A 25,278-nucleotide genomic window follows, 5' to 3' on the forward strand; every position below is an offset into this window, starting at 1 on the left:
GATTTTTGAACTTACTTGCGATATGTCGCATTTTATGGTATGTTCTATGAAACATACCATAAAATCGCAAAATTAATACTAATTAATATCGTTACTATGCTTACTTATAAAATGGAGTTTTTGTACTGTGCTAATATATATTATAAACATATAAATGGCTCAACCAATAGTTATGAAGTTTAGTAATTTAGCCTATGCTCTTCTCCATCGCATATTACTATATGCGATTTATCTCGGACAATCAACATACCAAACAAAAGATCTTGTAATAAAAATGTTATTTTATATAGGTAGGGACTCGGGCAGAGTGGCTGACAGCGGCCAGAACCATTGGACACTCGGAAAAAGGCATTATTGGTGTGGCCGGATTTCACTTTTACCCACAACATTTGGAGGATTTCCTTGAGCTTATCACAAATTTTCCTGTAAGTTATTACAAATACAGATAAATGATAATACAGGCAATGTAAATAATCGTTATCTATTAATCTTAATGACAATATCTGTTATACCTACTTATAATATTTGTGGCAAAATATAAGGAAGAATTGTAATGATGTTATACTCAACATAATAATTCTTCCGTCGTCCACTGCTGAACATAAATACTTTACTTATAATATAAGGAAATTTAAATTGCATAGAAGAAGCACAACACTGTCTCAAACTATGGCAATCATCGTCTTCCTACCCTTATCCCAATTATTATTTGGGGTCGGCGTAATATGTTTTTATCCATATTACAAAAAGATTTAGTTTTTAGTTTTACGACCGGCCACCTAAGCAAACTATAACAATATCTGAGGAAAACGCTAAAATTAAACAGACAACGAGTCTTCAGTGGTAGACAAGTAGATACAGTCGATACAGTTAGCCCAAAATTGTACCTTATGGCAGTCTATGGGGGAGTAAATTATAAATAGCTTTAGTGACAATTATAAACATAAAAAAAAACATTTATCAGTTGTTTAATCCCATAATATAAAATCGACTTTAGAACTAAGTATATAGCGTTATGTGATATGTTTAAATCTATTTATTGTTTAGTGTAATGAAGAGGAGGACGACTGCGAAACTAAATGCGACGGTACAATTTGGTCTTGCGTACTGGTGGACGAGGGTGGATGGATAGTGGCTGGCGACACGTCCTACACAAGGACTAGCAACGAGGACCCGGTAAGGAGGCACCTCGCCGCGGTACACCCCGCCGCCATGGCCGCCCTGCTCGACGCCAAAGTGTTTCGTCTCAACTGGATCCATGATTATCAAGGTGTCTGCTTCAATTATGAGGATAGTAAAGATAGTGCTACCTCCATTGTAAGTTTTTATCTTATTTTAAATATTTCCTTTACTATCATACATGTGAATGTTTGTGAGGTTGTATGAATGTTTGTTACTCTTTAACACAAAGCTACTAAATGGATTCGATTGAAATTTGGTACGCAGATATATTATATTCCAACTTAAAACATGAGATGTGTTATATAGCAATTCATGCGAGCAAAGCCGCGAGATACAGCTAGTGTTTTATAAAACCCATTCTAATTGACTTTGATATAACTTAGGCCATGAAACTTACCTTTTATCTTCTTACTTGTGTAACTTCTATGAAAAAAAACCTATAGAAGTCGCTAGCATCAAAATAGTTATAGGTACTTCAAGTCTCCTATCCGTTATCTAGGTAACAAGTTATTTATATTTTATTCTATAAAATTTTTAAACAAAATATTTTTTTTATATTGTGTATTTTCTAGATGGTACCATCACTATTGAAATCAATATGGAGATCTGTGACGCTTTTATTAACGGTATCGAGGGAGATCGCAACAATATTAACGCTATTGATCAATAGTAAGTATAGTTGCATTTTTCACTTAGGATGATGAAGATTAGGTACTCGAATACATAATGCATACAAATTCACTGTACAAGGAGCACCTTTTTATGAGTGAAAATGGAATGATTTTAGGTGAAAATTAAATGGTACCAGCGATAAATGATAATAATGCATAGTACTTGAATAAGGTGTCTATAACAATTATTTTTGGTGGCAGTTAATGGTGAAAACTCCATACATTACCTATCATTAATTAACACGTGATAAATTACCTTATCTTTCTTCCGCATGATAGCGGTAACATTGATACCAAGGATTTTTTTTATGCAATTTAGAATGGCAAACAAGCTAACGGCCCACCTGATGGAAAGTGATAACCGTCGCCCATAGACACGAGCAGCACCATGGACACAACAGAGTACACTGTTTCGCCCATGATACCCTCATGCGTTGCCATTCCTGAGGACTCAGGTGTTATTCCTCTGTACCCTGTAAATTTACGCCATATCCCATCCTTCAAACCGAAACACAGCCATGCAAACACAACTGCTTCACGGTTGAAACACGAATGGGACAGAGGTACCCAAACAATCGACTTTTGTACAAAGTCTCACTCTGGATTCAAAATGCCTCGATTTATAAGCTTGACGTCAGTTTTTTACAAAAATTTCTTTATTTTTTTTTTATGCATCTTAGAATGGCAAACAAGCTGACGGCTCACCTGATCGAAAGTGGTAAACGTCGCCTATAGACATGAACATTTCTTACAATTGCCTTCCTAAATCAAGAAATGCAACTTATAAATAGATAAAACTATTTTAGGTAACAGAGCATGGGCAGACACAGAAGCGGAGAAAGAGAAACGTCGTAATCGCCTGAAACGTGATTATGAGCGAGAGAAGTTCGATCGTCTATTCGATGAAAAGGTGCTGGTAAACCGCACCACGTTCGCAGCATGCGACCGTTCACGCCCCATGTACGAATTACAGGTATTCTGTACTGTTTGTTAGATATAAAGTCATATGTCGATAACCAAAACTATATCTTCTTTCTTGTTCTGCAGTAACGCAGCTATGATTTAATTTCAATATAAGAAACATACAGTTCCAGAAAACTCCCGGTTTCTCACTCAACGTATTACCTTTATTTTATTTTTTTATTTTTTTTTATACGACTTAGACATAGTTACAGTTTTATTATATTAGTAACATTTATGGTCATTTCACGGTCACTGCATAATATTCATTTTAATATATATTTGTTGCAGCGTACTGCGCAGGCCATGTCAGCGCTAAAGCGTACGCCCGCCGCTTGTAGTTGGCCTCTAGGAGCTGCTATAGTGCCGGACACCAATCTACTCCTGCTTGCAATTTACAACGTCTGCCCATACACTGGCAAGCCGGTGCCAGACCCTCTCAACAACGAACCAGTAAACGATCATGCTTATGTATTTCAATGAAAATTTAAATAAGAAATACGAATTTATCTGAACTAATCTCATTGGATCTATTATGAAACCTAACTCCGAAGTTTTAGACCTGAATTTCATGTTCACCATTCCGCTCTTCATCAGACGAACTAAATGCTTCATTTTACATTGCCGTTATTTTAAAATAATGAAAACATTATTACATAGATAAAAAAATTTAGACCACTACTATACTTGTCAAAATGACGTTGTTTTATAAACTCTACAATTAAAAGCTTATAACATCTATTAACAATCATTAAATCAATTATATTACTTTGACGGTTTCTTAAGTAAGAATTTAATTATTATATAAATAAAAAAAATTTAGACCACTACTATACTTGTCAAAATGACGTTGTTTTATAAACTCTACAATTAAAAGCTTATAACATCTATTAACAATCATTAAATCAATTATATTACTTTGACGGTTTCTTAAGTAAGAATTTAAGTGTTCATATGATGGCTGTAGCTGGGGGGGGGAAGGCATTTTCTTTAATGGGTGATAATGGTATGGTAACCCCACCTGCGCTATCGGTATACACTGGCGGGGCACCAGTGATAGATGACTGATGAGGATGAAAGCAGGTCAGTTAGCCCATCCTGACGAATTCAACTAGAAACAACGATGGTTTCCAGGGGGAACCACGTGGAGGTCGACCTGGTAGGGTATATTGCTAGTAATGGGGCTATTTGGCTCCATTGCTAACAATCCCTTTTCCCCGAGGGACGGCATTAACGGGCAATTCCCTACCTTAAAAGCCTTCAAGAAAACTTCTGCCCTATCAAAAAGTTCTTTCGCCTACCTTAAACTTGAGTCTAGCAACTGCCCTGTTTCATGTTATTCATATTATTTATAGGTCGATATGGTCAAAGTAACAAAGTTAATGAAGAAAGAAGTAGACTGGAACATGCTGGACCCGGCGAGTAGGCTCGCGTGCTGGCGCAACATTGAACCTCTGCCGGGACGGCCGCCGCACATGCAGTGCTATCCACACAATTACACACAAGTAAATATTAATATAATTACGATTCATCGCCATATCAGCCGTTAACTGTCCACTGCTGAACATAGGCTTCCTCCTTGAGGTGTTGTGCCAATAGTTGCCACACTTGGCAGACGGGTTGACAACACAATTAAGCTTTGACATTTTAAGAGGGACACCTCGACCGCTAAATTCTCTTTGTCGTCTTTACGACACCCATAGGAAAGGAATAGGTGGCTCATTCTGTCGGGGCCACACTTACGACTATCATATAAATGTGAAAGTATGTTTTTTGTTACCTTTTTTAGCATCTCATCGGCTTAACTGATCACTCTGTAATATGGTATACATATATTAAATGGGATGGAAAAAAAAACATATTATGTAGTTTTAAGTTTCAAAATGGACCCCATAGTATCAAGAATTGAATGTATTAAAGAAATGAAGTGAATCGTTATTAGAAGGTCCTTGCACATATACTTAGATACTTATCATATTAGCCTGGTCTTGAACATAAAATAATAATAGTTTATTACTCTTCACTTCTCATGAATATGGTATTTATATTCACAATGCCTATTACGAACCCGGTTGATATGGGACCCTTTTTATTCTTTTGAAATAAATATAACTTTAAAAAAATATAGTTAAAAACAAAACAAGGCTTTGAGCTGTCAAGAAACTAGTTTTTAAATGTATCATATGTTTGTTACTTTTATATTTAATTACTTTGAATTCTGATTATTTGCAAGATATCAAGTATATATAAACAAAAAAGAAATATGAGTTGAGTTATTACATTTTAGAAGTAATCTGTTATTGTCAAATATGAACAAGATTTGTTTTTAGGAGGAGGGCTACAGACAGTGCGGCCCCTGGTTGCCCGACCCGGATCCAGAGACGGCTAGTCACAGCGAACTAACCAAGTTGATGCCACACGTCGTCCCCGTTCTGCTACTTATATATATAAACAATTTATATGTACAGTTATAAAGAAAATAAAACGTCCATTTAAATTTCAATTAACTCGTTTAATTCAATGATTTCACTTAGTTATTTGGTTCGGAAATATCTATAATACTGATCATGTCTACACACACAAGTAACATTTTCCCATATTTCATTTATTACATTAATTTTCTGCAACAACAATGAGACACAAATATCGGCAAGTACGGTGAATATAGTCTGCGAATAAATATGTGTTTATTATATATTGTAGTTAGAAATTGCCTATTTAATATACTCCTAAATAAATATTACTGAAGACTCATTGGTTTCTATTTATTACACATTTTGTGTCAAAACACAATAATGCAACAGACCATAGGCTTTATTTTCTCCGCTCACATCTCCAAATATAAATTTATTAAAAAGTTAGAACATATAGACAGTAGTAGCTTTAAAACATTAGTTAATGGTGGGTAGAACTCGTCTGATAATCGACAAAAATATTTATCTTCATTAATTTTTAAATCGTCAATATGTTTGAAATATGCTATATTTTAGATTTTATACTTTTCAATTATAAATTATTTATACATATAATTATAATCGTTAATGCTTACAACCCTGAAAAGTCAGACTTAAAATCCTATAATTTACTTCCATTTCGAGCTGCCTAGTGAAGAGATCTTTTTCACAAAAGGAATATAATTTAATCATACCTAACAGTTATTTGAGAGGGAGAAAAATATTTTTTTACATTCTGATATTGTTATTTATTCACTAAATTTCTAAACATTTCTTACATAGCTAAACTTAACTAGACTATCTTAGACAAAAATAGATTAGTCGGTAATTTGTAATTTCAAAATATATTTAACAATTTCTCAGTAAGAAGATCGTTAAGTAGAAACTTCATTCAATTCATGTGAAAAAAACTCCAATAATAATAGAATGCAAGACTTAATAATATAATATTCTAGAATATATACCAGATGAATAATTAAATATTTCGTCATTGTAATTAATTTCTCTCTTTGATTCTGATCTCCTTCCCATTTTTAGAGCAATAAAAGATCACCTTTGAAATAAAAACAAATTTTATTCTATGGCAGTAACAGGTCAATTTCTTATATGAATAGACTTGAGTTAATATCAGACATGTATGTATTGTGTTTATCTATCTACCTACACATTGTAAAAGTAGAATTACCACCACTCTCATTCCTGAACTATCCTTGTATTCAGTTCCCATTTGGCACCATATTTCCTTTTTAAAACTACAAACGTCAATTAATTTATCTAGAGAGCGTCGAGTTATGTTTGAACTGGATAATATTAACATCAATTTTTTTGAAATGACATTTTTAACACTACAATAAAATCTGCTTAAAACTACGCACTTATTATATAAAGCAATATGTATGAGTACCCATACAATATGTTCCCAACAAAAACTAATTATAGGCAAAACACCCAAATTAATAAATATATTAATAATAAATAATGTTTACGTTTAAAACAATAATTAAAACAACAACGTGCATTTGGAATACAACATAATATTCTTTGGTTTACAATCTGTATAATAAACTCAATAGAGTGCAAAATAAATCTATCAAAATATATTACGTACATAGACAAAACAAAACACATCATATGTGTAATAAAAATATAAAAAAAATTAAAGCATTAAACATTATCACTGGATTGTGATGTTTTAAGTTATACACAGTTTTTTTGGAATGGCGTATAGTACAAAAATAATGGCGTCACAGTATAAAATTTATCTGAAGATAGGAAGACAACTGTTCTCAATTTAATATCATGCAAATAAATAAAAATAAAAGTCACGATAATAATCTATTATTAAAATTAGAATTTTATATGTCAATTCAAATTATATGAAAATCAGTTGAAACAGCTAATGAGCAATGTTTACATTGACCCTGGTATCGTGACCTTGAAATATCCGTTAGTAATATCTGAACGCATCATCATATGTGTTACACTCACGTGTTCGGTGGGGCGTTACTCTTCTTCAGACTCTGTGTCCGAATCTGGAATAGTGTTGAACCAATTCTCCCAGTTGGATGGCGGGCCCATGACAGTTCGACTGTAGATTAAATAAAATTAAATATTATTAACTAGCGATCCAATCTGGCTTCGCATGAGTAGATAGAATTTTCAAAAATAATATGTTACTTGCTAATAACATAGCTTTCTATAAATGAAAGAATTTTTAAAATCGATTTAATGGTTTTTGGGTTAATCCATTACAAACAATCTAATCTTTCCTCTTTATTACTATACATTAACTTGGTGTTTAAATAATTACATATTGTTCTACACAAAAAAAAAATAGATGATTTCTGCGCATTGTTTGAGAAAAGTACTATACAAGCCTTGGCCACAACTAGGCATTGATGGACTCGCGTATGTGTGCCTCGGCTACGTCTCGGCCCATATTTGCACGTTCGTCCATCAATGCCTCAGTTGCTGGCCGCTGCAGTAATGTACTATATTTAGAAGCCTATATACCTGCCATGTTCAGCATAGATTACCGAAAAAAAATAAGGGATAAAATAAAAATCTAAATTTTTGGTCATTTTTCAAATGGCTAATCCATCTAGGGTTGTTGTTGTAATGGTAATCCATCTCGGGGGTGAAGGCGCTGCTGTGTAGTTGTACCTCTGCTTGGTGACGGGCTGCGGCAGCGTGGCGGTGGCGGGCGGCGGCGGGCCGGCGGGCGGCGCGCGGCGCTGCAGCGTCTGCGTGCCGCCCGCGTCCGCCGCGCCCGCCTCCCACGCCGCCTCCGGGGCCCACCTGTGCACACCACCACCGTCTTATCTCTTTGTATTCCCTTCCTTCACGTATCGCCTTCGGGGTAGCAACAACAGATATTTATCAAAGTAATAACATCCATAATTTAAGATTATGTTCCACTTTTGTGGAACAAAATCTTAAATTTTTAGCCACAGATTGCGATTGTGACAAAACCAGTTTTGTTTCAAAAATTAACCAACTGTATGTATATCCATTCAGATAAAAAATAATCTTCCAAAACGATTTATAAATGTTGGAATTATGATTTTATATAATAACAAATATAAAAACAACCGAATTAAGAACTCCCTCCTCGTTGAAGTCGCTTGAGAAATAATACATCGACAGTTATTTTTTAACTTTAGCGTTTTTTAAACATTTTTATTCACGATCAGGGTTTACCGTAATTGAATTACTAAATATCAGTATTTTGATGACTAGTCTGGCAACCCCGAAGTTAACACGTGAGTAAAACCGCTTTAAATATTTATTAAAAATATCTTACATTAATAATATACAACTAAATACATATCTACAAAGCATGAGCAAAATAGTTGAACAATGCGATTAAAATATCAGAAACGCCAATGTCCTAGACCTGTGAACTGTAGACTTGAAGAGTACAGATTGCAATCGTTAAAGAAAACTCGAGTATTTTACGTATATAGTCTTATGTTTTTACATATTAAAGTAAGTCTAAAAAAATATTCTCTCCTTCATTCATATCAGACATTAACTATTGAACATAGGCCTTCCCATAATGGAGATTTTGCCGTAGTTGCCATGCTTGGCAGACGGGTTGGCAACTGCAATTAGGCTTATAGTGATATTGTAAGAGGGACACTGCTGCCCATCCCTCTACCTTTAATTTTCCTTAGTCGCCACCTACGACACCTACAGGAAGTGACGGCCCATTCTATATCGGGATCGCACAGTTAAATAAATATATAATACTTTCATTCAAATATAACTAAGTCGTATGTATATAAATTAATCCTGAATAGCCACACTTCGATACCGTAATGTACACACTACATACACTGGTGTACTTTTTTCCACTGGTTAAAAAAAATATCTAGGAAATCAAATATGCAATATTAGACCTTTTTTTATACAACTTAGAATGGCAAACAAGCTGACGGACCTAAAAAATTCATAGCCATTCTATAGACTTCGCAAGTACAATTCTCAAGCTTTTTAATAAATTGCGATTGTTTTTGTTTGGGTAAACATTGGCTAAACCTTTGTAGTCATTAAGAGTTAAGAAAATAATTATTCCGATAGCTAACACGTCACAATATGGCGGTGAATCAATCCTACACATATTTTGATCGCACTGTATTGTAATGGAAGCCGCGTCTACAGTAACAACGGTGAGTGTGAACAGTAGTAGGTACAAAATGTAATATGTGCCTGGAGCTGCTGGCGGCCTTGCAGTTCTCGCACTCGTTGCGGTAATCGTCCGCGTCCTCGCCGCCGCCCGCGCTCGGGCCCTCGTAGCTGCACACGCACGACGGCTGCCAATCACAACATTCATATGTCATTATTATATACTAGCGTCCCGTCCCGGCGTCGTACAGGTGGACATTTTTAACATTCCCCTTCACTGCTCTGCTCCTATTGATCGTAGCGGGATGAAAAGTATACTATAACCTGCACAGGAGTATGAAGAATAATTGTGCCAAGTTTCGTTAAAATCCGTAGCGTAGTTTTTGTTTCTATAACGAACATACAGACAGACAAAAATTTTATTGCTTGCATTTTTGGCATCAGTATCGATCACTAATCACCCCCTGATAATTATTTTGGAAATATATTTCATGTACAGAATAGACCTCTTTACAGATTTATTATAAGAATAGATGACAGAATCTATTCTGCTATCTAAATAATGAATCTAATCTAAGCTCTTGCATAGATGTTATCAATGCAAGAGCGTCACGACCGCTCATTTACTAACATAGGTTAAGTAAATTATAACTAACAAAAAGGGCCTTATGTTGTTTCAATAAATGAATATAATTATTTGTATATATATTGTATTTAATATTTCCCTTTTTATGGGGGTAAAATGTTCAGCCATACGGACCTAAGTATGTATGAAGACGATGACAATGACGACAAAAGAAATTTTCTAACTATGCGACAGGTATTGAGGATGACCGATTTCTGTAACAAATCTATTTGGTAGGAAGGAATTTGTAAAATATCGAGATTTTTGGGTACAATTCCTATAGACGATACTACTTTGGGTATACCTGTCAATGGATTGTGTAAAAATGTATTGCTTGCTGCGTATTGTTTGTCGAGCTAGCTAGTAATATTACAAAAAGTAATATGTTTAACATTAATATATCAAAAACATAGTTTACGCATTTCGTAACAATACGCAGTAATACGCGTCCTCAAAACGACCTACCATCATTTGTAATTTAAGTACAGTGGTACTTTGTTAAATAAATTATATTCTCGTATTGATGAGACAAAATAGGTGTTATAAATAGAATTATGAGCAACCTTATCGACGGTGAGCGGCAGCGTGGTGGGCGCGGGCGCGGCAGGCGCGGCGGGCGCGGGCGCGGGCGCGGCAGCGGAGGCGGAGGCGGAGGCGGAGGCGGAGGCGGGCGCGGGCGCGGCGGCGGGCGCGGGCGGCGGCCTGGCGGGCTTGGCGGCCGGCCGCGGCTCGCCGCCCACGTTGTATTCCTCGCTGTGGGCGCGCGCGCGGCACACCCTGCACAGTACGAGTACACGACACCTCAATAAACTTAATTTTTTAATAATAGTTTTATAATATATAATAGTAATAAAATTTTAACTAGTTTTAAGCCGCTCATACTTGTTGGAATGAACGGCGGGTCGGTCCAAATTTACTCATAATTTTGAAGGTAAATGTAAATTCGAAATTGTATGGTAGAGTAATAACTGATATCATACATATTACAATTCAAACATGAAATTATAATTATAGCAAGAGATAATGAGTAGTTTGAAATATCATTACAAGAGACACATACTTTGTAAATCTCGGAGTAGATCTAGACAAATTCTTTGGACAACTGTTTTTTAATGGAATGAAAATAGTGTTGTTATACACTGTCAGATTACCAGTCACTGTGAGGCTGAAGTCAAGACAATTGGCCCTGTTCAAGATTAGACATTATAGTTGTTTTAATAAAAGTTAAATTTTTCGCACTTGCAATATTAGAACCATAGATATAGACCGTTTAACCGCTAGAAGGTCAAACATTCAAATTTTGTTAACGGATAGAACTACACGCACTTTTGTATTTATTTTAATTTATTATAAAACTTGAGGCACGGACAAGCATTTCATTTCAACCAAGAGCTTCTCACCTTCAAGCGCAAACATACGTGTTTTGGACCTTCGTTGCCGAATAATAATACGCAAAGTACGAGTCAGCGACCATTGGACTCATCGTATGCCAATTCATCGCACAAGTTTTGGACTACGAGAAGTGAGAAGACATCTAGTAAGGATCGAGGTTAAGGCGTCGGAGGAGCAGCAGCAGACAGCAATCGTCCATAAGCGCATTCCGGAGCGGTCTGCCATCCTCCCTAACCCCATCTCCTTCGCTTCAATTGTGTCACACCGTGCCTTTAGTCACGTTACAGTTCTTGTGTTCAGCAATAAGAAGCAGCTTTGTGTCGCAGCTAGCACAGGCTGATCTTACAGACCAAGAATCAAACGTAAGTACCTTCATAATTTGCCAAAATGAGTATAAATGAGGCTAGTGTTAAAATTAATCGTGAAAGATCCCCTAATAGGCTAATCGCTAATAATGAAAATGATAATGAATTGCTTAGGGACCTAGTCAAGACGCGTGGCATATTAAAAAGCAGGCTTACTAAATTTTCTAAGGCCGTTAGTGATATTACCCTCGAGCAATTAACGAATCAAAAATGTGCCGATGTAAAATTACGCATGCAAGGTATTACAAGCTTATTTGCAGAGTTTAGCGATGTTCAAACAAAAATCGAAAAAATTGTACGAGATTCAGATTTAGATTCACAGCTGACGCAACGAGAATTGTTTGAAGATTGCTATTATCATGCACTAGCTCAAGCTGAATGTTTGCTCAAATCGGTAGAGGTCACTAGCGCGTCCAGTAAGGGCAGTAATAGGGCGTCACAGTCTATAAAACTTCCGACCATCTCCCTACCTGTATATGATGGAACGTATGAGCATTGGATCGAATACAGAGACATTTTTCTATCTCTAGTACACAATTCCGATGAAATTAGCGATATTCAGAAATTCCACTACCTAAAATCGTCACTAAAGGGAAGCGCGGAGTTAGTTATCGATTCCTTAGAATTCTCTGCTAGTAACTATGTGGTAGCATGGGAACTACTTCTCAACAGATACAACAATAGCAGTCTGTTGGTGCATAACCACGTTAAGGCCTTATTTACTATTCAAAAACTTTCTAAGGAATCACCACATGCACTCAGAAAACTAACAGACATTATTCTAAGAAATTTACGCGCATTAAAAATATTAGGTGAGCCTACTGAGTACTGGGATACTTTAATCATATTTATTATAACGTCTAAGTTAGATGAAACCACCGAACGTGAATGGGAACAATTTAAATGCACCACACGAAAATATATTAATGATAATTCTTCACTGAAGGTAGATGATTTACTTATGTTCCTCAGAGACAGGGCTGACATGTTGGAAACATTGCTAGTTTCACACAGGGTTAACAGTGACGTTAAAACTCAAAACGCGACTTCACAACAATCGTCATATATTATCCGTCACATAAAAAATCACAACATAAAGTGCACTGCAATGTTTCCACCAATAAGTCACAGCAAGGTCGAATCACGTCTACTAAAAAATCGTGTTTAATGTGTAACGCCGATCATCCACTTTATTCATGTCAAACATTTTTGGACACTAACTTAGACGCTAAACTGCAATTTATAACCGCAAATAAATTATGTGAGAACTGTTTACGTCCAGGGCATTCAGTTAGTATGTGCAAATTTGGACCTTGCAGACTGTGTTTTAAAAAACACAACACGCTTATTCATAATAACGTGACTGATCGAGTAGCGGTCGTATCAATGCATCTAGCCGACAACGAAACCCCGGGTTCTAGTCAAATGACCCCCGCGACCGTCGCATCGCCCGCGCAGTCCATCCCCGCGCAAATTCATTCGTCTCGAGTAAACAGTACACACATAGATAATTTTAATTTAATTCACAAACAATCTACTATGCGACCCGTTTTATTGTCTACAGCTATAGTCGAGATAGCCGATAGGTACAATAAGTTTCACTTAGCACGCGCGCTTCTCGACTGTGGTAGTCAACATTGTTTTATTTCTAAACCACTATGCGATTTAATTAATATAAATTTAATACAGTCCACTTGCGAAATTCGAGGTGTCGGCAACACAGTAACAACGTCATCACAGATATGTGATATCGAGATCAAATCACGCATTGACAATTACTCCGCACGCATTAAATGTTTTGTGTTGCCGCACATTACATCTACGCTACCTACTGCGATGTATAGTCAACGCGCGCAGTCTTTTATGATACCTGACTATATACAGCTGGCTGATCCACAATATTATGAATCTCAAAATATTGATATTTTAATAGGCGCAGACTTATTTTGGGACTTATTATGCGAAGGTAAAATGAGATTACCCAATGGACCCTTTTTACAAAATACAAGGTTAGGTTGGATTATTTCAGGGCCTATTGAGTTTAACACGCACAATATCAATACGTCTGTCCAATGTAACTTCACTCAATCCATTGACACTCAGTTACGACGGTTTTGGGAGTTAGAAGAGGTGCCTAAAACTAGTGACATACAGACTGACGAAGAACGCTCTTGTGAGGAAGCTTTCATTCGTACTACCACGCGCAATAGTGACGGAAGGTTTTGCGTCAGCTTGCCACTGAAACAGTCGCCATCTGTTTTGGGTGAATCTTTGTCACAAGCTGAACGTCGTTTTTTGGCACTAGAGAGGCGATTAGAACGTAATTCTAACTATAAAAAATTATATATTGAATTTATACACGAATACATCGAATTAGGTCATATGACGCGAGTAACTTCATATGGAACCCCACACTATTTCTTACCTCATCACGGCGTGTATCGTGAGCACAGCAGCACAACAAAACTTCGCGTGGTGTTCGATGCAAGTGCCGCCACAAGTAGTGGAGTGTCTTTAAATGACATTCAACAAGTCGGACCTCCTTTGCAGCGTGATTTAGTTGACATCCTGCTTCGTTTCAGACAACATAGATACACTGCTTGTGCAGACGTCGAAAAGATGTACAGGCAGTGTCTCTTAAACGAATTACAACGCGATCTCCAGTTGATTGTGTGGCGTGACAATCCATCTGAACCGTTAGGTATTTACCGACTGAACACGGTAACGTATGGGACAGCCTCCGCACCGTCGTTTCTTAGTGTTAGGTGTCTAAAGCAGCTGGCACTCGAATGTAAGGACTCAGCCGTCCAACAAATAATTTTAAATGATTTTTATGTAGATGATATGATTACAGGTTCAGATGACAAGGAGGAGTTGCTTGTACTCTGTAAGAAGGTCACTGATGTCTTAAGTTCTGGTGGATTTCACTTAAGAAAATGGATATTTAATTTTAAATGTGATGAATTGTTGGTTCATCAAATTCCAAATAATAACGCATCACAGGAATTAACATTAGGAGAAAATGTTCAGTGCAAGACATTAGGTCTTGGATGGTACTATGCATCAGACGAGTTTTATTTTAATACTCAAGTTAAAGTTGATACGTACAAGATTAGTAAACGAACCATTTTATCGCACGTTTCTCAAATATTTGATCCATTGGGATTATTAAGTCCGACCATTATAATAGCCAAAGTTTTATTGCAAAAACTATGGTTATTACAACTAGGATGGGATGATGAGGTACCGCGAGACGTGTTGCGCGCATGGACCGTATTTGTAAAGGGCTTATCAATGCTTAATACCATCCGCATACCCCGTCATGTTACAGCTAACGAAGCGATATGTACAGAGCTACACATCTTTACCGATGCATCGCAGACTGCATACGGCGCTTGCATCTACGTTCGAACAGTAACTAATAACGGACTTGTATCGGTAAAATTGTTATGTTCAAAGGGTAAGGTTGCACCTTTAAAACCTGTCAGTATCCCGCGACTAGAATTATGCGGAGCTTTACTTGGGGCTCGACTTTATGATAAAGTAATTAAATCACTTCGTCGTCATTTTGATAACATCATGTTCTGGACTGACTCGACCATAGTACTAGGATGGTTACACATGTCGCCTAATTTACAAAAAACTTTTGTACAAAATAGAACGGCAGAAATACATGAGTTGGTGAAGGAACTTCCATGGCGTCATGTCAGTGGGAAGGAAAACCCAGCTGATCTGGTCTCGCGTGGTGTTCAGATGGAGGACCTTTCATCTTCTACTTTATGGTGGGAAGGCCCATTTTTTCTTCGTCACACTAACTTCAGTTGCAATAATGTACCGTTAAATTCATTTGACTCTCAGCAACTATTGCCTGAGCTGAAATCCAGTGTGACGCATTCCTACGCTACTGATCAAGACTGCGAACGTACATTATTTCCATTTGTTAGATTTTCTCAATATAGTCGCATGAGACGAACTGTCGCGTATATACAACGTTTTATTCATAATACGCGCAATAAAAATACTCAACGGTCAGGTACTCTCACTGTCGATGAATTGAGGGAATCTGATATAACTTTGGCTCGACTGTCTCAACTAGAATCGTTTCCAGATGAGTATAGGTTACTCACAAATAATAGTACTCTAGTTAATAAGCATAATTTGTCTAAATTAAATTTATTTATTGATAAAAATAAACTAATTCGTGTTGGTGGTCGGATTGTAAATTCTCCCGACTTTAATTTGGATAAAAAACATCCGATTTTAATTTCATCTAAACATATTTTCTCCCTACTACTATTCAGACACGAACACAAGCAGTTGTTGCACGCAGCTCCACAGGCGCTTCTTTATAACTTACGTGAAACGTGGTGGCCAATTGGCGGTAGAAACTTAGCAAGGAAGGTTGTTTATGATTGCATTATTTGTAAACGCTTGAGAGGTATGACCCCTACTCCCCTTATGGGAGATTTACCAAAGGAACGCTTAACTTCGGGCTTTCCTTTTATGCGTTCTGGGGTGGACTACGCCGGACCAATGCTCATACTTAATCGTAAGGGTAAAGGTGCTAGGACGACAAAATGCTATGTATGCTTATTTATTTGTTTTGTAACGCGCGCTGTACATTTAGAACTCGTCAGTGACTTGTCAACAGATGCATATTTATTAGCGTTAAAGAGATTTATATCTAGGCGTGGCAAACCATGTGAGATTTTTTCTGATAATGGTAGAAATTTTGTTGGATTGATGAATGACTTTAAACATTTTTTAGCTAATTGTTCGTCACAGATTATAGAATATGCCACGGCTCAGAATATTCAATTCACATTCATACCGCCTTATGCGCCTCATTTTGGCGGATTATGGGAAGCTGGAATTCGGTCCTGTAAGAATATTTTACGTCGTATAGTAGGAAACGCGCACTTAACCTACGAGGAGTTCAGTACAGTGTTGACACAAATTGAAGCGGTCCTGAACTCCCGTCCTTTAAGCCCTATGTCCTCAGATCCACAAGATTTGTCGCCTCTTAGTCCAGGCCATTTTCTGGTGGGACGTCCACTTACTGTGCCTGCTAGTGATGACTTCACTGAGACGCCTGTTCATCGACTGACACGTTATCAACGAGTTGAGCAGATTTGACAGCAATTTTGGTCCCGTTGGGCGAAGGAATACGTGTCAGAACTTCAAATAAGGACTAAAGGAAGGAAGAACACACTTGAACTGCAGCCTGATATGCTAGTAGTTATTAAGGACGACAACCTACCGCCGCTAAAATGGCATCTCGGTCGAATAGTGAAGATCTTCCCTGGCAAAGACGGCATCACTAGAGTAGCCGATATTCGCACATCGTCAGGTGTCGTGAGACGCGCTTACAGCAAGATATGTCCCTTACTTGATGACTAATTCTAGTTTTGAAGTTTTAAAATTGAAAGCTGAAGCTTTCAAGGCCGGGGGCATGTTCAAGATTAGACATTATAGTTGTTTTAATAAAAGTTAAATTTTTCGCACTTGCAATATTAGAACCATAGATATAGACCGTTTAACCGCTAGAAGGTCAAACATTCAAATTTTGTTAACGGATAGAACTACACGCACTTTTGTATTTATTTTAATTTATTATAAAACTTGAGGCACGGACAAGCATTTCATTTCAACCAAGAGCTTCTCACCTTCAAGCGCAAACAGCCCATCGTAACCGATTAATCGCGATAGTTTCCAGGGCAGGCGACGCGAAGGTTGACCTGATACTTCTAGCAATGGAAACATTAGTTCACATTACTGGGACGGAATAGATTGTTAGTGATACGTACTACCAGTCCCATTAATAGCCATATACCCTGTCAGGTCGACCTCTACGTGGTCATCCCTGAAAACCATCGTACTAAATCCCAGGTATATTCATCACGATGGGCTAACTGACCTGCCTTTTCATCCTCACTTATCATCCTTCACTGGTGCCACACCAGTGTAAACCGCTAGCGTAGGTGGGGCTACCATTCCATTATCATCCATTAAAAAAAAAGTGCCCATTACTAATCCTTTGTCCTTTCAAACGACTGTAATTAGCTGTGAATTGTACCTATCGTCCAGAGTGGAGTCCGCTGAGGCGGAGGCGGAAGCGGAAGCCGACGCAGAAGCGAGGCAGGCGGCGGAGGCGATGTTAAGATTGCGCGGCATGCTGCGGCCGGTGTCGTGCCGCTCGGTGGGCTTGTGGAACGAGCGCCGGATCTCCGAGTGCAGCGAACGATCCGCGCGGGAGAAGCCCAGCGTCGCCTCTAGCGCGCTCATCTCTGCTGCAGTCGCGATACGCGGGATAGTGCGGTGCCTGATATATACAGAAAATATATAAAATAATAATTAAGACAGCATTAATTTTGAATTTCGATCACTTTAACGAAATCTAGTGTTGTACATCGTGAGTGTGACATGACATTTCAATTTGAATTAAGTATAAATTGCTCACTTCACTTACAGTTTCCCAAAATGTGTAGTGAGCCGTAGGCACATTTTTACGAACTTAATAAACAAACAACATTTATGTATAAAATTTCAACTGTAATATAATGAAGTGCAATAAATCAATAATTATTTTTAGTTTATTGATCTTGTCGCAGCTAAAATTACCAGCGCTACTTGTACTTGCTTTTAATTTTATTTCTAAATGAGTAGCGATTCGTCAAACGACGGACAACCCGCGCGAGGTGCTTTTTTTTTTTTTAATAGGTGATAATAGAATGGTAACCCCGCCCGCGCTATCGGTATACACCAGCGAGCCACCAGTGGAAGACGATAGGTAAGAATGAATGCAGGTCAGTCGGCCGACCATGATGAATTTGTCAAAAATTAACCACGATGGTTTCCAGGGGGAACCGCGTGGAGATCGACCTAAGAATGTATATTGGTAGCAATGGGGCTATTAGACCTCATTACTAACAATCGCTTTCCCACGGTTTTTAATGATTAGGTTGTGTGAAGACTGACAGCGAGGTGTGCATGGTGGCGGCCGCGGTGGCGGCGGCGGCGGCGGGCGCGGCGGCGGGCGCGGGCGCGGCGGTGTAGAAGCCGGGCACGTTGTGCGGCCGCTCGTGCTCGGGCTCGCGCTGCAGCACGCTCAGCAGCCCGCGATTGCTGATCGCGCCCAGCGACCCCGTCAGCCGGATCGCGCTCGGGAACCCTACCACTGGTACCACCATGTCTCCAATTAATATATTTCTGTAATAACTCTTTTGTTTCAAAGTCTAAAGAGTCAGATGAATTAGTCAAATGTAAGCACTGCAACTGTTTCGCAATCTATTAATTTTCCTATGATAATGGAATATTTTACCAAAGTAAAATATAAAGTTGTGAAAGTATTGCGAAATCGTGCCATATGTGCTAATAAATTTATAATAGACTTGAAATACTTTCTACTTTACTGTATCTGATATTCAGTAAATAAATAATCACTCACCAGTGGGAGCGAGCGGATGATGTGGGATGGGGATAGATTCTCTTGCTTCTGATGCATGTACTGGCTGCAGCAATGGGGCATTGAAGCAGCTTTGTGTGTTCGCGATCTGTGGAATAAGACACGTCATTAATTAATTTGTGTAATTAAAAAATTCGAAACAACTAAAAACGATTTTTAAATCAAAACTTTGTTTAGTCTAAAATAATCTACAAACTATGATAATCATACTGCATAAACAAGACTCACAAATGCAAACCAACGTAAAAAAATGTGAATTTGTTCACATTTGTGGACATCAAATAAATCATATAGTATGTCTATATTTTAGATTATATAGATAGGGAGACTTTGTACAAAAGTCGATTGCTTGGGTACCTCTGTCCCATTCGTGTTTCAACCGTGAAGCAGTTGTGTTTGCATGGCTGTGTTTCGGTTTGAAGAGTGGGATATGGCGTGAATTTACAGGGTACAGAGGAATAACACCTGAGTCCTCAGGAATGGCAACGCATGGGAGGTATCATGGGCGAAACAGTACACTCTGTTATGTCCATGGTACTGCTCAGGTCTATAGGCGACGGTTACCACTTTCCATCAGGTGGGCCATCAGCTTGTTTGCCATTCTAAGTTGTATAAAAAATAAAAATAGAGCTTACAATTGCTTCGAGAAAAAGCAGGTTAACTTTTTCATACAATTTTCCGTGATAAATAGTTATGAGTGTTTCCTCTATAACTTCTACATTTATTTTGTTTTATAATTTTTGCATTCTTTTAAATGTGTTAAACACTCATTTTATTTATTAAATAATACATCAAAATACTTTTTATGCATAAGTATACACTGATAAAAAAATGTATCAGATAATTTGACAATTAGCTGACAAAATGTTGACCCGTTTTCGAAACTCGATGCTCTTATATATATATATATATATATATATATATATATATATATATATATATATATATATATATATATATATATATATATATATATATATATATATATATATATATATATATAATATATAATTACAGATTCATATAAATTTGGATTTACACATAATTAGTAATAGTAATGTATAGTACAGTGTAATTAAACAATTATTCAAGTGTGATTGAATAACAAAAATATAAACTTATTTATAAGTATTGTATTGTATTGTAAAGTCTTTATTGCACATAATTCAAATTGAGCACTGATAAAATGATTTAATATACAATGGCGGACTTATCCCATAAAGGGATCTCTTACAGTCAACCTTTGAGAAGCTGAAAGAAAACTGTAGAATGTACAAGGGTAATAACCGTACAATTAAAGATAAACTAAATACCCAGTAAAAAAATTGAATATATTATAATACAACAATACTTATTTATAAGTATTTATAATATTAGTAGGACTCTTAGAGGACTATAAAACATTAAGTGAACAATCGAATATCGTACCAATACCTGTTGGACAGGCCGCGGGATATTGACGTAGCTGTGACCAGAGCACTGGATGGCGTCCTCAGACCGCACCAGTGTCTCCATGGTAGCCGGATACGAACGATGAAACGGCGTCTCATTGCTTATTCTGACAACAGAACAATATATTTTCACTACACTAATGCTACACACAATTCATAGAAACAGAGGGAGACTTGTATAAAAGTGATTTAAACACACAATTTGAAACACACAGTTGAAACACGAATGGTACCTCTGTCCCATTCGTGTTTCAACTATGAAACAGCAAATACAACTGTATTTGCATGGCTGTGTTACGGTTTGGAGAGTGGGATATGGCAGTGAATTTACAGGGCACAGAGGCATGTTAAGAATGGCAATGCATGGGGGTATGATGGGTGAAACAGTATACTCTATTTTGTCTATGATACCGCTCAGGTCTATAGGCGTTAATAGTTCATTGTTAGTTGCATAAAAAAAATTAAACCTCTCATAAACTTTTTTTTGTTCTATTTTTCTTTTGTATCAAATATTCAATTAAAAAAATGTCAAAATACTTCAATACTAAAGTATGTTTGTAGGGAGATGCTAGTGTTTAGGAATAAGGGGTCAATCTTTTGCTAGACTTTGTTGCAGTTGCCGTGGCCCTAACACTCCTAACAACCATGCAATTTTACATTCTACTTGTCTTTTTTTTTTAATAATGTTGACTACAATAAGCAATTTGAACAAAAATATTGTAAACTGTTCTAAATTCATGATGAGATGTGAGAATCTGTCAAAAAATCCAACAGAGGCTGTATATAAAAAAAAATACTTTTCGGATAAACGAGGAACAAGGCGGTTAAATTGGCTTGTTCTTGTTAAACTATATTAAAATAAAAAATAAATTACCTCATAGCTTCAGGTCGGCACTGGGCCATGGCCTCGTCGTACGGCGGTGGTGCTTCCCCGCGTGGCAGGTAATTACTTGGTGGCTTCCACGCTGCCAGAGCGGTCTCGCATGTCCCTCCCATGTAACCCATACTGCCGCTAATATATCTGATTTGCCAACATGAATAAATGAAACAAGAATTAATATACTGGTGGCAAACATTTTTAGTTGAAAAGAGAGAAGAAGATAGCAATATACCTTATCACGTCGACCTCCCCGCGGTTCCTATGGAAACCATCGCGATTTATTTATTATTGGATTCATCACGATGAGCCTTATAATCTGAGCCTTACGATATGAGCCTTATAAGATTACTGACCTGCTTCATCCTCACCTATCATCCCCCACTGTTGCCATGCCAGTGTATACCACAGGCGGAGTTACTTACCATTATCACCCATAAAACAATTTTTAGTTAACCTTTACTAAACCACAATAAATGTGAAAGTGAGTTTGTATGCATGTTTTAACTTCTTGGCGCTTGAACCGCCCAAGCTATTATTTAATTTATTTTATTTATTTATTAGTACAAATATGTGTACATGGCGGACTTAATGCTAAAAGCATTCTTTCCCAGTCAACTATAGGGAAGTGTCAGAATACTCGAATGCGGTACTAGTAATTATTTATATATATACATACTAAAATTACATATATAAACTAATAAATATATATGAATAATAAATATACTTACACATATATGACAAATACTATAATATATTATACACGAAAGTGAGATTAATATAAAACACTTACTGCTCGGATAAAGTAAAAAAGTGAGCGTGAACTTTTTTTTTTTTGAAAGACGGTGTTTTACTATTATGAAAAAAAAAAGTAATTTAAGTTTCGCAAAAAAATCTAAGTAACACGTATAGGGCAATCTTAATGAATATCATTAAAAAAATATTCGAATTTTTTTCCTATCTTACTTTTTGTGTACAACTTCGTTTACTGCAATACGACCATTGTTATCAAAGACACAGCCATTCACAAAATTGCCAAAATATTAGACTTTTTTTTATTCCTGAATCTTTTCCACTAGTGTATAATACTTTATACAGAATTAAATTTTAGATTAATCACTGGGCTCTCAAACAAAATAATACAGACCCAATACTAGTCAAGCTCCTCTGGTCATCAGTGTGGGGCGGCCGGCGCCGCTTCTGCTTGCGGACGCGGTACACGACCAGCGCCACCGTGAGTAGCACCACACCCGCCGCGCCGCCCGCCGCCACGCGCACGTTCGCCTCCGCGCCCTCCGCTGGCTTCACCACGTCGTCCAGGCAGATAAACTCGCAACACGTGTTGCCCACGCGAAACGACCGGCAGTCCTGCACGCAATTTTTACCGTATTTTATAAACCGTATTCAAAAATAACTATCTGATATAAATAATATCAATAAAAATCAAATAAATTCATCCTATATCCATACACAACGCTAATCTTCAAAACGGGATGGAGAAGGGATAGTTTAACAATTAGCAACTCCATTGCTAGCAATACACCCTATTAGATTGACCTCCACGCGGTTCTCCCTGGAAACGAAACAGTCAAACAAACAGTCATGATAGGCCAACTGATCTGCTGCATTTTATCATCCTTCACTAGTACTCTGTCAATGTATAACAATAACACAGACGGGATTACTATACCATTAAATCTCTAAAACCATCTATTTTTTTACACCTTATTGCACCAGAAATTTAAATAATAAATAGAGTAAATTATTAATGCTAAGCAATCTCATCTAACCGATTTAAATGAGGTTTTGTGAATGTACATAGTTGGTTAGAGATTTTTTATACCATTAATGATATTATAAATATGAATGAGAAATGTATAAACACATTTCTTTTTGGCGTTTAAATAGCTAAACTAAACATTATGATATTTAACATAGCTACATGTGGTAATTAGAATAGAGAAAAACAGAGGTTACTTTTCATCTAATAATCAACCAACCCTACAGGACATGCTAGCAATATACCTTATTAGATCGACCTCCACGTGGTTCCCCCTGGAAACCATCATGAACAATTCTTGTTGAATTCATCACAATGGGCTAATTGACCTACTTCATCCTCACCTATCATCCTTCACTGGTGCCCCGCCGGTGTATATTGATAGCGCGGGTGGGGTCACCATTCCATTATCATCCATTTAAAAAAAAACCCTGCAGGACATCATCCTTGCGATTCCTCTAGACACCATAGTAAAGCAACCAAAGGTAGAACAATTGCTAAACACCTTTATACTGAGCAATACAATACCCCCTCTTTTGTACAAAAGTCGTTTACTTGGGCACCTCTACCCCATTCATGTTTTTACCGTGAAGCAGTTGTGTTTGCATGGCTGTGTTTTGGTTTGAAAGGTTTTTTTTTTCATAGCTGATAATGGAATGGTAACCCCACCCGCGCTATCAGTATACACCGGTGGGGCACCAGTGAAGGATGATAGGTGAGGATGAAGCAGGTCAGTTAGCACTATATATAATTAACACTATGGAAACTGCAAGTATGAAATAAAAAAACATGCAATGTCCATAATCATAAGCATATTGTATGCATAAAGAATTAACACATTAACAAAAATAAATGTCAAGGGTCAATAAAAATAAATGGATGAATTTGCTATTACCTATCTAGTGACCAATGAAAATTATCTGGGGCTTTCCATTGCCACAAAAAGCACTAAAACAATATCACAACTAGGAAAATAAACAGTATTATTATTGAGATAAAATAAAAATTGGATATAAAAAACTAAGTCCAATTTCATCAAAATAAAAATCTTTGGTATAAATATGAAAAGAATAACATTTTAAAATCTTGTCACAATCTCTTTGGGCCTTAAAGATCAATGAAAACAAATATAATCGAAATTGCATTTCGAGGTATAATTATTTATTTGAACTAAAATACCTGAGGAGGCGAACACAGGACTGCTTTACAGACTTTTGGCAAGCCATTATCGCAAACACACAGTGTACAGGTATCGGGACCAGGCACGTAATGTAAACCATGGGATATAGTACGCCCTCGTAAGTCGGTACATTCTCCCTGTGCGGCTACACCTGAAATCGTCAAACACTTTAATAATACGGTGAAAAAAATTAATAATTATAATACACGAACATTCAATTTAATTGTATTACAAAAACGTCCATTGAATACTAACTATAAAAATGTAAAGTTGACAAACACAACACAGCCTTGCCCAACATTTTAATCAATTTATTATAAGTCAAATAACAAATAAAATTATAAGCCCCATTTTGGAGAGGCAGATAACTTTTGTCTTATTTTATAATCGATATTGGCTTTAGTTCGTTGGCCATGTAAACTCAACTCTAAAATCTTTTTTTTTGTACATGCGTCTTAGGTAGATAGGTAGCTATGTAATTTGCAAAATGAAAATGCTTTTGCGATTGCGCTATTGAGCCATCGGGTACAGTACAGAGTAGGTAATAATCACAATACTCTTTGGTAATAACTACGTTATTTGAGAGATAACACCTCTTATATTGACTAACATGGAAAATATATCTATGCATCCACGTAGAAGTGTAAATCTTTACTAATTTTATAATTATGAAATAAAATTTGTTTGTTACTTTATAGCGCCTTAACAATCTTAATCCACGATCCACTGCTACTAATCTGTTAATATAC

General features: G+C 37.0%; 2 protein-coding genes across 8 annotated transcripts in view; one reads left to right on the top strand and one right to left on the bottom strand.

Annotated features, from left to right (window-relative positions):
• Nucleotides 1–5,316, top strand: part of LOC113510826 (voltage-dependent calcium channel subunit alpha-2/delta-3-like) — a 21,732-nt gene extending 16,416 nt beyond the window's left edge. For 3 of the 4 annotated variants that reach the window (XM_052896322.1, XM_031907170.2, XM_031907171.2), the window contains 7 exons: nt 291–425; nt 1,048–1,317; nt 1,755–1,851; nt 2,660–2,826; nt 3,105–3,266; nt 4,169–4,318; nt 5,144–5,316. In XM_052896322.1, coding sequence (XP_052752282.1) covers nt 291–425; nt 1,048–1,317; nt 1,755–1,851; nt 2,660–2,826; nt 3,105–3,266; nt 4,169–4,318; nt 5,144–5,287 — 1,125 coding nt within the window. In that variant the 3' untranslated portion in view covers nt 5,288–5,316. Of the gene's footprint in view, nt 1–290; nt 426–1,047; nt 1,318–1,754; nt 1,852–2,659; nt 2,827–3,104; nt 3,267–4,168; nt 4,319–5,143 lie in introns of those variants that run through there. The other variant, XM_031907172.2, reaches the window with a different exon arrangement.
• Nucleotides 5,305–25,076, bottom strand: LOC113510825 (uncharacterized). Of its 4 annotated transcripts, none has more exons than XM_052896326.1 (12): nt 24,785–25,076; nt 24,529–24,680; nt 22,717–22,937; nt 21,567–21,713; nt 20,676–20,799; nt 19,224–19,329; nt 18,755–18,953; nt 17,853–18,098; nt 10,583–10,796; nt 9,479–9,582; nt 7,931–8,065; nt 5,305–7,355 (listed from the first exon to the last, which is right to left on the bottom strand). In XM_052896326.1, the coding sequence occupies exons 1-12, from the start codon at nt 24,828–24,830 to the stop codon at nt 7,271–7,273; spliced, it is 1,779 nt and encodes a 592-aa protein (XP_052752286.1). In that variant the 5' UTR covers nt 24,831–25,076; the 3' UTR covers nt 5,305–7,270. The 4 variants fall into 4 exon arrangements, with proteins under 4 accessions (XP_052752286.1, XP_052752284.1, XP_052752283.1 ...); XM_052896324.1 differs by having other exon boundaries at nt 9,463–9,582; XM_052896323.1 differs by having other exon boundaries at nt 9,463–9,582; nt 20,670–20,799.
• Between the last annotated feature and the right edge of the window lie 202 nt (nt 25,077–25,278).

Source organism: Galleria mellonella, unplaced genomic scaffold (assembly GCF_026898425.1).
Source record: "Galleria mellonella isolate WM207_F2 unplaced genomic scaffold, CSIRO_AGI_GalMel_v1 utg32, whole genome shotgun sequence".
NCBI classification, from domain to species: Eukaryota; Metazoa; Arthropoda; class Insecta; order Lepidoptera; family Pyralidae; genus Galleria; species Galleria mellonella.